The sequence below is a fragment of the Thermobia domestica genome, chromosome 11 (assembly GCF_964235325.1).
Source record: "Thermobia domestica chromosome 11, izTheDome1.hap1.1, whole genome shotgun sequence".
NCBI classification, from domain to species: domain Eukaryota; kingdom Metazoa; phylum Arthropoda; class Insecta; order Zygentoma; family Lepismatidae; genus Thermobia; species Thermobia domestica.
Genome location: NC_137464.1, coordinates 16,096,730 through 16,111,753, shown reverse-complemented (window position 1 = coordinate 16,111,753; position 15,024 = coordinate 16,096,730). Strand labels below are relative to the sequence as shown.

At 38.5% G+C, this 15,024-nt stretch overlaps 1 protein-coding gene across 10 annotated transcripts in view; it reads left to right on the top strand.

Moving 5' to 3' along the window:
- The window catches only part of KrT95D (phosphofurin acidic cluster sorting protein KrT95D), a 387,731-nt gene that overhangs the window by 190,159 nt on the left and 182,548 nt on the right, over positions 1-15,024 (top strand). For all 10 annotated transcript variants that reach the window (XM_081730106.1, XM_081730103.1, XM_081730107.1 and 7 more), the window contains exon 2: positions 6,357-6,444. In XM_081730106.1, coding sequence (XP_081586232.1) covers positions 6,357-6,444 — 88 coding nt within the window. The remainder of the gene's footprint in view (positions 1-6,356; positions 6,445-15,024) is intronic.

Below are 15,024 nucleotides of genomic sequence, written 5' to 3'. Positions count from 1 at the left end.
ATGGGTTTATTTGCTTCGGATGTTCCGGGCTTAAGGTATAAGTAAAAAGACATTAAGAACAAATAATAAAGAAGTTAGGTCTACCTTTTTGATAACAATTAGAAATGATATGATATACAGTGAGCAGATCAGTACGGAACTGTATATCTACTTTCAGGCCACCCAGTAAAAGAGACTTGTGTTTCATTCTGGCATCACAGGTTCTTGAAAAAAAAAAAAAAAACTGTCGAAAGTAAATGATTGGTCGTCCTTGTAAAACTGTTTTTCGTGTGGGATGGTATGACGGAATTGTTTCTCACAAATATATTAATAGTTACGAAATGTTAAATATTGGCATTGCAGAACAATAGCACATCTTGTAAAACATATGGGACACTAAATAGTAACAGTAAGTTTAGATACTTCAGAGTTCATGTTTCGATTAAGAGCAGTCCACAACTTAATTTTATTACATCAGAACAATGCATATTAAAGTAGTTGTGTTGTGTTGGAATGATTGATTCGGCTGTATCCCAGCCTAGTACATAGTGAGTTGAGAATACAAGATGGATTGACAGAAAGAAATACCGGTACCTTATAAAGAAAAATAAAATATTCAGAGTTGCATAAATAGTAGATGTCAGAACACGATTGTAAAGCACAATTTGTTCTGTGGCGATAAATGTTGAAATGGTTAGTTTGAACCTCTTACGGTTTGAACAGAGGGTTAAGGGAGAAGTCGGAACCTATTCTTGGGACAATAAATCAATTGAAAAAAAAGTCTCGATATCTCTAACCGGTTTTGCTCCGTGGAAATCAGTATTGAAACCGGAAGTAAGAGTGAATTTGAACCACATCCAGTGTAGGTCAATGTTGCGGATTGTGGTGGTATGTTCTTGAGACTCTGAATCGTTTGCGGAAAACCACTTGTCGTTATCTAATACCATTTTGTTCTGTGGCGATAAATATTGAAACCGGAAATGGTTAATTTGTACCACTTAAAATTTGAACAGAGGGTTTAAGGGAGAAGTCGGAACCTATTCTTGGGACAATGAATCAATTGCAAAAAGTCTCCTCTCGTTTTTGCTCCGTTGAAATCACCATTGAAACCGGAAACATTAAATTTGAACTACTGTCGCTTTGGGTATAGTGTTTTAGATAGTCATGGTACGTTGCATTGAGACGCTGAATCGTTTGCATAAAAACAGTTTATATCTATCTCTTATCATTTTGTTCTGTGGCGATAAACGTTAAAACCAGAAATGACTAATCTAAACCACTCTCGGTTTGAATAGAGAGTTAATGGAGGAGATGGACACTGAATCGATAGCAAGAAACCGCATCTGGATATATTTTTACGGATTTTGCTCTGATACCTGTCACCGGACGGACGGACGAAGCCGTTCTATAAGACTTCCGACACTTATTCATATCCCCGACCACTCATAAATTTGCCGTTCTTGATGGCTGTTTATGCTTAGTTCGCCTGTATGGACGAGCCAGCCCTGAAGGCAACGATATTCACTAATATATGGAACCATTATTTTTATTGGTGGTGTCCTACTTATAGAACTGTAATCAGTGGTCGAAGTGAGGCGGTATGCGGTGGTATGCAATACCGCCTCTGGTTTTTCAGTTATGAGGACATACCGTCTCTGGGTTTTCAATGATCAAGACAATATTTAAGTAGCCGGTATGTTGAGTCAAAATCATAATAAAACATACCGCCTCTGCTCTTTTTCCACTTCGAACACTGACTGTAATCAGTTTTTTTTTCTTGTTGTGAAATTTTCTAAATTCCAGAATTTTATTGAATGTCGCATGATCTATTCTCCATAAATGTTTTAAGAAAATCCAAGAATACTACTCTAAAGAGCGAGGCCCTTCCATACACGTGACCCCGTGTGGTTGCGCGGTTTGCCCTAAGCAGAAGCCACTACTGACCCGCATATACTTGGCGGTTACAGTTTTAGCTTGTACATTAAAAGATGATTTGAGATTGCTGCTTGTTATATTCAATAAAATATAAGATTTTAAAAGAAGGTACTTATTTATGCTCGCTTAAGCGTAGTGTATTCTCATTTCCATTAAGAGCCAGGCGTTGTTTTATCGACAAGAAGGAATAGTAGAGCGTGTTTATTCTTTCCTCGTAGAGAAGGATCTGACGAAAATAGAGAAAAGGAAAGAAAATGAATTGGATTTGCAGAACTTCTAAAAATAGCGAAGTTCCGCATGGGGATAAGATGGGAAATAGGCACTTGTGTGAATTTGCGTTGGTGGCCGAGTTGCGGAAAAGTCATTTGTAACTCCTCAGGCGGCTGTTAGTCGGCGTAAGTGCTTGCTGAGCTTCGTGAAGAGGAGGCGGATGTAGACAGGTGTTTAACAAAGCAGAAGTAAGCAAGCGAGAATATCTCCCGTCTACAGAATGAAGGGGAAATGTTAACACTTCAGGGATCAAAGTGATTAATATAGTTTACATTTGCGTTTTCTCCGAAGTATACAAAGTATTCTCAATAACCATAATTCTAAAAAGTATGCCCCTTTGTTGTCGAATTAGCGTGCGTGCATAATCAGTGTTCCTTTCAGAAAAAAAAATGTTCCGGGGGCCACACTTAGTATTCCGGGGAGCACGGAGCACACTGCTGGTACTATTCTATTTATTATTATGTTATAGACGTATTATTTTGATCTCCGGGGGCAGTGTCCCTCCAAAAGCACGTCTGGAAGAAACACTATGCATGATGCGTGCGTGTATTGTTCACGAGGTTTAACATCCCTTTTCAGAACCGGGACTATATGAAACTTGGACTAGTTTAAAGTGAAATCCGATCCACCGTAATGGGTTCAAATCTCAATACTCTCTCACCGGGAATCAAATCTCGGACCACATGCTCCAAAAGCGCGCCTTAACTACTAGCAGAGTTGGAATTGGTCAAATGGGTCAAGATTTGAGTGGGTTGTGCATCAACAGGACGTGACCCACTGCGACTTACCGACCCATTCTAATCAGTGCATTGTAGACAGCATCGTCTCAACACTTTTGAATTTGTCTACGTTTTACTTTCAAGGTCACCATTTTCTTCCTTTTTCACGTGTTTCTGTTTACTTACTTGAGGTGAGTATATTTAACAAAGTGAAAAAAGAACTTCAGGCACTTTTGGATATTGATATTTGTAATATTGTAATAATAGCAATAGGACTCACTACTTGACTTTCAAGAGACAGCCTGTGCATTTTTAGAGGAGCTAACTATTGGAAAAAATATATTTTTGAATCACTTGTAATATATAAATTATTATATAAAAATGGATGTAACTATGTGTGCGTGATCATCACAGCCAAATTGCAAAGCCAAATAAAATGACTTTTGATGATATATAGTTAGGCTTCAATCCCAACTGAGATGTTATGATATCGTTTTCATTATAATACATATCCTAAGGGGGAATTTGGGTCCGAATTTTATCGAAAAATTTAGTATTTCACGAGCCGTTCAACTCAGGGAGCTGAAATTCAGTATATTAACCCTTTATTAAAAATAAACAGAACGTGTCCTAGCAATTTTAAAAAGATTTTCTTTTATGGGTATTCACTTTCTATATATGAAAAATTGCTAGTGGATTGATTTAAAAAAAAAAATCGGAAACGATCGGCATTAGTTGAGAAACAATTATTTATTGAGAAACAAAAACTACATTGCTTTGGATTTTATATCCTCTGCTTTCTATTATAATAATTGCTGAAGCTTGTGTTTATTATATGGAGCGTTCAGAGCACAAGACAATCAAACCATATATTTGTGAGAAAAATAGACATAAAATTTATATTGTAAGCTTAATTAAAACATATAAATTTTAAGTTTGTACAGTATGTTTAGTTATATGGAAAATTTTACACTTTTTCCCCTTTTACGTTGATCTACTTCACCTTGATTTGAGACTTTCAAATTTCATTCTATTTTCCACTGAAAAGTAACTGTAATTCAACAAGGAAATAATTATACACGAATTAAATTGAAATTCATCCTAATTTGGCCCATGGCAAACACCATTTTATATCGTAAAGGTCAGATTCACCGGTATTATAACAGCGGTGCTTGAGCAATTGACCGTAGAAATTCAAACTCCGATTAGTCATAATTTCACAACCTTGTTTTATTGCAAGTGTTAACTCTTTAGTCAGTGGTGAGGAATGAGATTTTATGATGGGTCAGAGCTGATGACGATGGACTTGGTGGGTGATGGGTCAGAGAGTCATAGTTTTTGGTGGATGAGAGTGGGTCAAGGTGGGTGATTGGTCAGTGGCTCATGGGTGAAGTTTTCATTGACCCACGCCATCTCTGACTACTAGACCAGCGAGGAGGGCTACGTGATGCATGTAGTCAAGCGATTGATGTATTGAAAATCCGAAGATAATCGCAGCATCGTGAGTCAATTGGAAAAATGAAATTGTAGTCTTCGTCTTACGGTTCTGCCCTTTAGGCTAAAGAAGACGATTAATTAACGAAAGTGAATGATAATAAAATAATTCGTGGAATTAGAATGAGTAAAGAAACGGGAGAATCTCGAGAAAACCACGGTTACGATCTTGTCCACCCGCTACTGAAACCAGTAACAGGCAGTGGCAAGGTTATTGGAATTAACAGATATGGAACTCCAGTTTAGAAAGCGACAAACAAATAGTGACGGCTCTTGATGGAAATCACTTTTGCCCCAAGTTAAGGAGACCACCCAACCTCAATTTGTGTATACAAGAAAAAGTACTAGGCGATTCCTCTCCCAGTCTGCAATGATAAAATTACAATTTTCATCTTTTGTGTTTTCTCTCAAGAACCGACACTGAAAATAATATAATTCGATCCATTACCCACGTGACTTCACCATCTGGCAGGCTATAGTCATCGAGAACTTTAAGACTGGCATATTTAGTTTATTGCTTTTGTTTAGCTCAATGCTTAGCGCTGGTACCTATTGTGTATACCGGTATGTAGTATTGGGTTCAATACCGGATCACAGTGAAACAGTAATTTCTGTACTATTTGTTGGTATTCTGAACGTGCGTCGTAAGTCGTGCTATTAACATTTACAACTGGTATATTTAATATTAACATTAAACAGAAAGTTCTTACCCTCATCTTTAGCTAGAGTTCTGCAGTTCGATCCACGGACGCGTCCTTATCCATATATTCATCTCGTATTTTCTTACATTTCTCACATCTGTGAGTTAGTCCTGTAAAACTACCTGCATAAAAATCTGGATATTTGTATGCAAACCAAGTTTCCACCGTATTGATAACTTAATCATCATCCACAAAACACACACATCGCGTTTTTATATTGTAATGTTTTGGTAGAGTCAAATGATAGACCGGGTGTCTTTTCCCCTTCACCAAGTTTTATTACAAAATATAACAAATACAAGTGTCTGTAATTCAATCTCTCTTCCTCAATGACCAAGTGAAGGAATACTAAATGTTTTGCCGGGTGCCCCTTCCACTCATGGCAGTTTCCGGAACACTTTGGCAGGTTGTAGGTTAGACTGGGATTATAAGTTTAAGATGGATCCCTAGCCCAGTGCGACATAGGGTAAGGAAGAGGTGCTCCTAGTCCACAGCAACATAGGAAGGTAAAGGTTAGGCGATCAGTTGGTCGACTGATGCTGGGTCCCTCGGTGGTCCTCCTTTTATTTGTCCTCCTCGGGTCCTTCCGTGAGGTCCGTCTGCTTTCGGTGTTTCTCGGTGTCTTCCGTGTCGGCTTGTTGTCTCCTAGGTTGTTTATAATCATTAGCACGTGTGGAGCTGACACGTGCGTCTGTTGTGATGTGGGGATCCTTGCAATATGTTTCATAATTGGGAAAAGTAATCGGACGAAGTTGGGTCGGGTAAATATGATGTGTGGGGCAAAGGTTCGTAGCCATATCAGTGCATAAAATTGGTTTCCACTTCTCTGTATGCCAATGTATTGTCCGTTAGCCAGTGGAAGATCTAGTCTGGGGCCGGCGGGGCCTAGGCTCTCAGTTTTTGAGTGAAAAAAAAATAATTTAAGGTAGTATTTGTATATTTTTGGAAGTTTATAGTAATCTCATGATATAACTATCATAGTTTGGGGTCTGTCTTCCCCCCAGTTTTTACCTTCTAGATCCGCCATTGCCGCTAGTAGTTACAGACCTTTGAGAGCAAAAATAGCTTTTTCTCTTCACTTTGAAAGCTCTGCGTCTGAAAGAGGTATTGAACATGTAAAACATTGTGAAATAAAATCGTCTTTAGAAATTGATTAGAAATAATATAGGATTATATAGCAGCTAAATTACTATTAAGTAGAAACAAATTAGTATGTTTGATTACTGTTTTAAAACTAATCTTTTTGTGTTATTTCCAGGCTGTGCTCGCTTACATTGTCAAGGCTCGTTCTGGTGAAACCACTTGGTGCTGATCACGCTTCCATTATAATCGCCGTCAAAATGCAGGTAAAGAATAATTCTGTTACTTTTTGAAACTTAATTAACGCATTCATTTCTACTATTGTTTGCAGTTGCATTCAGTTTTTTTCATTGCATTTTTTCATTTTTTCATGACGGAATACATGCATACTATGTCATTCGAATCGTCTAATAACAATTAATTGTTCTCCCCTAACGCAGCAGCTGTATTTTTTCCTGTGAAACAAACCAATGCTTGGTCGGTATTTATAATGAATGACGATACTTTTTTTTTTCAAAAGCAGAGGGGGGGGGGGGTTGGCAGAACAGTTTCATTGAAACAAAACAAGCGTTTCCACTTTAGTATTTCACTTGCATGTAGCTCACTCAATGTTACCAACACGTGAGAGCGAAATTACGCGTGTCTTCTAAAAATTTAACATTTTGAAAGCAGCAATTATTATATATATGTAATGAAAATTAAACGCCCCGCGACTTTATACTCTTTAAGTTAAACTAGAGTTGGATGAGTAGTGAAAGGAATGTTTACGAAGTAATTGGTGGAATGAGAATAGGGAGGAAACAGGAGAACCCTGAGAAATCCATGGATATGGTGTTGCCTATCACAACTTTATATGGCCTGGGACCCAACGAGAGACCTCTCACATCAAATGTTCCATTAAGATACCGCCCCTCTCAATTAATAGAAGCGAAAAATATACATAGTTGTATACCTTTCGGGTCCTCGTCTGGACACACGAATTCGCAGTTTGGAAACGTCACAGATAAAGAACTGTACAGTAAATTTATCAATCAATCAAACAGTTACATCGATTCTTTCCAGATGTCAGTTATTGAGATTTTTGTTGTGGTTAGAATTTTTTGTAAACATAAATGTAATACTTATTTTTTTTCTCGTTTTTTCAGCTGTGCCATGACGAAACTTGATTTATTTAATACTTATATTTTATTACAACCGGAGCTGGGGGGATAAAAATATAAGTACCGTAAAATTGTTAATGAATATATATATATATATATATATATATATATATATATATATATATATATATATATATATATATATATATATATATATATATAATATTAATTACACGTGAACAAGTTGAAAATTAATTTTATGAACAAATGAAAAATTTGGTTTGTAATGTATAGTACATGTAATAACACTGAAACCGAGAGAATCAAACATGAGTATTCGAGCTCGAGTAATTGACATCATTAATCCATTATAAAAGTCTGCAGTAATTCTGTAGAGTTGATACAAGGTATGTGAGAGAAGTAATGAGACTGGCAACACTGCGGGCGATCTGGCAACGTTGTGTCTACCGGCCTGTGCTAGATCGGTTTGTTTATCTCTTCCGCTTCCTCAGTCGGAGTTACAACTTCGTACAGCTAACACAATTTTTGACAGCGCCATCAGTGAAGTTATGTTTTTGTTGTGTGTTACAGAAATGGAGCATCGGAATTTACAGCAACGTTGTACAATAAAGTTTTGTGTTGAACTTGGTGAATCCGCGAGTGTGACTTTTGAAAAGTTGAAACAGGCCTATGGGGAACATTGCTTATCAAGAGCACCAGTTTTCCGCTGGCACAAATCATTTTTGGAAGGCCGAAAACACGTTGAAGATGAACCTCGCTCAGGGAGACCTTCAACTTCAAAAACTGACGAAAACGTTGAACGTGTGAGGGCACTTGTGAGATCAAACCGTCGTTTAACAATAAGGATGATGTGTGAACAGATAAATTTAAACACTTTCACCGTACATCAAATTTTGACAGACGATTTGAACATGCGAAAGATTTGTGCCGAAAAACCTCACAACTGAACAGAAGGACAATCGAAAAAACGTGTGCGTTGATCATCTTGAGAGGATTGCCAATGACCAAGAATTCTTCAATTGTGTGATCACAGGGTATGAATCCTGGATATTTGAGTACGATCCTGAAACAAAGTGGCAAAGCGAAGAGTGGCACACTCCGTCATCTTCTCGGCTAAGAAATGTCGAATGAGCAAATCAAAGATCAAGACGATGCTGATTTGTTTTTTTTTCGACGGTAAGGATATCGTGCACAAAGAATTTGTGCCACCAGGATAAACTGTCACCCAAGTGTATAAAAGTGTCCTTGAAAGGCTAAGAAAAAGAGTGATTCGTGTGAGACCAGACATTGCAGACAAGTGGATGCTTCATCATGACAATGCCCCGTGTCACACGGCCATTTCCATCAGTGAATTTTTGACCTCAAAACGCATTACTGTTGTTCTTCAACCCCCCTATTCACCTGATTTGAGTCCTTGTGACTTTTTCCTTTTACCGAACTTGAAACATGTCCTACAAGGACGTCATTTTGAAACTCTGGAGAACATTCAAAAGACTGTGACCGACCAGTTAAAAGCCATACCAGTTGAAGACTTCCAGCGCTACTACCAAGAGTGGGAACAACGACTCCGCCGGTGTATAGCTGCCCAAGATAACTAGATTGTTGTTTGAAAACAGAAAAACTTTAGTTAGTACAAAATCATTCTCATTACTTTTCTAACACACCACGTACTTCAGTTGCTTCCGGGTCATCGGGTTTCTCCGCGTCAGCGGATGTGAGAAGCGAGACCCGGATGTCGCGAACAAAGTCGTAGCCCAAGTGATCTGTGACATCATTACATGTTACGCAAAGAAGGTGATTTATTTCTGTTGCACATAATAAGTTGCTTACACTACAATAAGCGAACCCTCTGCGTCCAGAAAACAATGACCATCGTGACTCACTGTTTATTGAGTATATGGAAATCCCTCAGGGTCAAACAATTAATGAGAATGAAAAGTTGTGAAACATTAAAGATATTGCATCTGAGAAGTTGCGTCTGATAATATATCTGATTATTCTTCACGATGATGCCCTGCTTCATGTTACTATTTCCACACAGCACTTGTTTCAGGTGTTTGGAGTGGCAGAGTTGGGGTATCCGGCCTACAACCACGATTCCACTCTCAGCAATTACTGTCTTTTTACATGATTAAACGTATTTTGGAGAGGAAAGCGCTTTGCTAATGACATAGAGCTCTAATGGTAACAACATTTCTGAGTTGTGTGGCTGCAAAAACTGTAATACGAGGCCATCCGGAAAGTGGTACCCGTTTGTGCAATAAAGACAAAGTAGTACATATTAACAAATATACACATTTTTATTGGAAAGAGCATACTTTACACTACTTCTCCACATAATCACCAAGCAAATTGAGGCATTTGTCATACTGTGTTACGAGTTTTTGTATTCCAGCGTCATAGTCCTCCGCCGCCAGCGTATTGAGATACGTAGTCACGCCTCGTTTAAGTTCTTCATCGCTGTCAAATCTTTTTCTCGCCAGAAAGTCTTTAAGCTTCGTAAAGAGATGAAAATGTTCACAGAGTTCATCAATTGTGACGCGGCGATCGTTCCTCACGCATTCGTCTACTGACCTCAGTAGTTCGTCTGTAATGACAGATGGTCTCCCTGAACGCTCCTCGTCGTGTGTACTCCCCCTCCCCAGGTTGAAGTTGCGACACCAGCGCCGAATAGACGACTCGTCCATCACATTGTCTCCATACACCTCCTTTAATTGGCGATAATTTCACAAGGTCGAACGCTTCGTGCAATTAAGAAATTTAATCACGGCCCTCACTTCACAACTGGCGGGGTTCTCAATTCGTTTAATCATTATAAACGAGCACAGACACAACACAGGCACTGCTAGCGTCACGCAACCTCGCACAGAGCAGGCAAAGCCACTGACGCGGTCTGACCTTGCCCCGCGGCTGCCCGAGTCGTCAGCGCTTCATGCGGCGCAAACGGGTACCACTTTCCGGATGGCCCTCGTAGGATACAAAAAGCTTGTCTCCCGATTGCTAAGTGCTAGAGCTAGAATATTATTGATTCCTATACAGAATTGTAGCCTAATAAAACGGTTTTCTTCAAGTTCCTTTTTCCCTTTTATTTTACAAAGGTGTAGACGTATGTTCTTTGTGGACGTGCCTCGTAGATCTTGTTCAACTTCCAAATTTTCATTTCTCTTGTCGCTGTTTCAGTGTAAACTGACGTTTTAGTTGTACCTGAACTTGCTAATATATAGTGTGTGAGTGAGCTCGACAGAATGATGATTATAACTTCGTTACAAATTATTAATATATTAATTTGACGAAATGTTCGACTAGAAACAATCTTACATTTTTTTTTAATTCTAATTTTGTATTATTGTATTGTATTAGAATAGAACCTGGAGAAGAAACTGTAAAATTACTTTTTATTGGGTAATATTTTAGAAACGTGAGTGTATGTGGGACTGGTGCGAAAGGTCACTAGTTCGATTTTGGATTGTGTCAACTTGCGGGAGGCGCGTTGGCTTTATTCCATAATATCATTGATAACTGTAATATGTCGTATGTCAACAATCATGTGCAGTTTTTCACATCAAAATTGGAGCAGCAGTCTCGTGGAATACGTTGCACCAGTGGAGCATTCTTTCCGCACTATGATTGCAACATTGTAGCCACACTGGAATATGAGATCAGTAAAGTCAAGCAGTGTCCGTTCTGGTCAGAGAAAAGATGAGTGACCGTTCTTTCTCAATAGTAGTGTTGATATTGCGGCATCCACCCAGCGTCGTGAGGACAGTCGAGGACCTACTTACAAAAAACAGCATTTAGGACGAGGGGAGACGGTGTGCTGACCACATATCACTCCAAAGGCATGAGTGCTACAAGCTGGCAGGTAGACCCTATTCGCTGTTGCACAAGGAGTTTTAGTTCCGCATTGTTACACTACAGGCATTTCAAAGGACTTTGGATTTGGTTACAGCAACATACTTCCTTGCTATCCTGAAAACTTGGGATACAACGTTAAATTCTTTTGTTATCATTCACTTGCATTCATAACCCTCTTCCCCATATCTGCTTTCTAGCCTGTGCGATTTTGGTGCACAGAGTCCCAGGTTCGATTCTCGGTGGAAGAGCATTGAACTCATTACGGAGTTTGGGATTCTACCTTAAATTGAGGTCCACGACTCCTATAACCTAGGTACGTGGAAGGGACACGAAACTCCAAGCAATTAATTCATTAAAAATTTTGCATTCTTCAGCCTTCTGTAGCCTCTCAATGGAATTATTTTCTCAACAACCGAAACTTCTTTCTTCTTTAGTTTAAAATTGTGTACTAATGTACATGTACCATTATATCTACAAAATATGTGTAAGCGAATTTAGCATGTTCCTCTCACTAAATTTTGTAAGAAAGTCTTGTTCCATTGGCAACACTGGTTGGTTATATGAGTTCCCCCTTTTTTGTTTCATTATATATTGAAAACAAAAGCGTCTGACAGACAGGTGATTTTTATATTGATCGCTTCTCGTTTTTCTTCGTCCTGTAAGGTGTTAATCAGACATTTTATCCGTGAAATATTCCATTGTGTTGATGCAGCTGCCCATATTCACAGGACGTCTATGAATGTTATGATAACATAAAACATAGAATTATTATTCTCTGCAGAGAGAAGGGGGACGGTTGATTGAACTCTGTCCTTTTAATTATCTTCCAGTGAAGGGTCAAAAAACGTATGTTTTAGAAAGGGATACGGTATACAGAACTATGTTGTATAGGGTTTTCATAAAGTATGGACGGATTTAATTCGCTTATAATTTACATAAAAATGCTCATATTGAAATCAAATAAAGTGCAAACGGTAGCGAAAGGATTAAAAAAGGATTAAATTTTTACCTGTAATCTGCACCAGCTCAGTTCATTCACCGCCACACCTCCAACTGGGCGCCATTTACGTCCACTTCTGTGGGCTGTTGATGATGCTTTCCCTTACCCTGCTCACTGTTGCAGGCGATGTTGGCGGCCTCCCACTTCGAGGACGGTCCAGGACGCTTCCTGTCTTCAAGAACTTAGCATGCCACTTTCGGATTGCACTCTCAGTCGGTGCCGGCTTTTTTAACTCTTTGGTGAACTTTCGACACACCAGTATTGGTGATTTTAGATCTGCGTACCACAGAACACATTGCACTTTCTCTTTCACCGACGCCATCTTTGATACGGTAACAGTGTTGCCAACTAAAAATTTAATCCTTCCGCTGCCGTTTGCACTTTATTTGATTTCATTATGAGCATTTTTATGAAAATTATAAGCAAATTAAATCCGTCCAGACTTTATGAAAACCCTGTATTACGAGAGTATGTTCGTAAATTTGATTTTTTTAAAGGAGCTTGGTTGACTAAAACTCTTCTATATATTTACTCTCTCCGTGTAGCTAGATGTCTGTCGCTTGGTGAAAAAGTAAATCTCGTAATGAAATCTTTTAAATTTTACGTCCCACGCTTTTGCCAGCTAAAGTAAAGGAGACTGTGATGATGAGAAATGAATGAAAGGGTGTAATGAAGAAAGTGAAAGGAAACAGGAGAACCCCGAGAAAAGTTACGCATACGGTGTTTGTCCATCACAAAGCTAACTTGGCGCGAGCTAGGATAGAACCAAGGACCTATGCACCAGAATTGAACGCTCTACCACTGAGCCACCGCGGCCCCAGTAAATCTCGGTAACTACTTGATATGTCAGGATGAAGAGGATCAAAAGTTGGAATCTAGTTCGTTGGTACAGATGATATTCAAACCAGAAGTTGTAGCGGGCGACCGAAACGTCGCGCACATCAAAATAATAATAAAACCAAATGACATTAAGTAATATTACTCAATACTATTTAATATAGTATTATAGATTTTCACAGCACATATACGAGGGGCGTTCAGTATGCTCTAATACTGACCCCCTTCCCCCTCATGTAGGATCATGATTTTAACAAGTGTAGAAAGTAGACATCTTATGATGACTTTATGCCGCAGTGCAAGTTATTTGACCATGTACTTTCCTTTTTGCAGGTGTTTGCAGTAGAGCATCTGTAAGAACTCTGTGAAAATGGAAAATAGTGAGGTTCGTGCGGTCATCAAGTACCTGCAATTGAAAAACTTACAGCCAAGGGAAGTTCATGACGACTTGGTACAAACATTAGGACAATCTGCTCCATCATATCGTACAGTTGCGAGATGGTGCCGTGAGTTCAGATGTGGCAGACAATCATGTGAAGATGACCGCACGAACCTCACTATTTTCCATTTTCACAGAGTTCTTAGAAATGCTCTACTGCAAACACCTGCAAAGAAGAAAGTACATGGTTAAATAACTTGCACTGCGGCATAAAGTCATCATAAGATGTCTACTTTCTACACATGTTAAAATCATGATCCTACATGAGGGGGAAGGGGGACAGTATTAGAGCATACTGAACGCCCCTCGTATGTTTTCACAACATATGAACTCTTGCTAACGTATAACATATGCTCAAAATGGCTGCACTATTTAGTAATGCAAGTACGAACTTATAATAATAATAATAATAATAATAATAATAATAATAATAATAATAATTATTATTATTATTATTATTATTATTATTATTATTATTATTATTATTATTATTATTATTATTATTATTATTATTATTATTATTTAGCAGGCCGCTTTGTAGAGCATGTGTATACTAATGTTAATCGAATTTATGCTCATCTTTAGTTCCACCAATGTGTATGGCTTATCTTACCTTTAAGGTAACCCCACAGGGAGAAAATCTGGGAACGTTAAATCGAGTGAACATGTTGGCCATAATCCTTTTAGAAATGATGCGCTTGCTAAAAAAAAAAAAAATCCGTGGTGGTGTTAGATGTATGACATGTGACACTGTCCTGCTGTAACCACCAATCACGTTCATTCTCGTCAAGAAGCACACTGAACTCTGTAAATATACCGTGGTACACACTGTTGATTGAAGTGTCAAAGAAAATAGACCCGCAATACGACGACATAATATGACACACCAAACTCCAATTTTCTCATAGTGTAAGGGAATTTCGTACAACACATGTGGATTTTCAGTTGACCAAAACGGAGTGTTTTGACTGTTCACGTACCTACTGAGGTGAAACCACGCCTCATGAATGAAGAAAGCATGGTCAAGCTCTGCAATTCCATGTTTGTCAACAAATGAGCGAAACCATGTATATTACACTACGGGGTTATCTTCATCCGCTCTTTCAATTTGTGAACACTGCAAATATATAAACAAAAATGTAACCTCTTCATCGCTTTCTGAGCACTTCCATATGAAATCTGAGAGTGTGCAGATATTCTTCTCAACCTTTTTGAGGGTGAACTTTTCATCAGATTTTTAACCTCAGCCGGTGTAGCATCACTCAAAAGGAACGGTCTTCTGGTTTATTTGTGTGTAACAGATATGCATTCTCTAAAACTAACAACTAATCTCGTAATGGTTGAATTGTTAGGCTCTGCCACATCCGGACATTTCCTACGAAATTCGTCAGCAACATGCGCATAAGAATATCCATTGGCAAAATAATATTCAACAGTGAAAACTCTTCTCATGGGAAACCAACATGTTCACCAAGGAATATACAAAGCACTAATGCAAGCTTCTTGTGCTCAATGTTAGAACATTCTTGAAGAAAAGATATACTTTGAATGACGTAGTAGAAGGTGTGATGAAGGAAAACAAGGATGGTAGAGA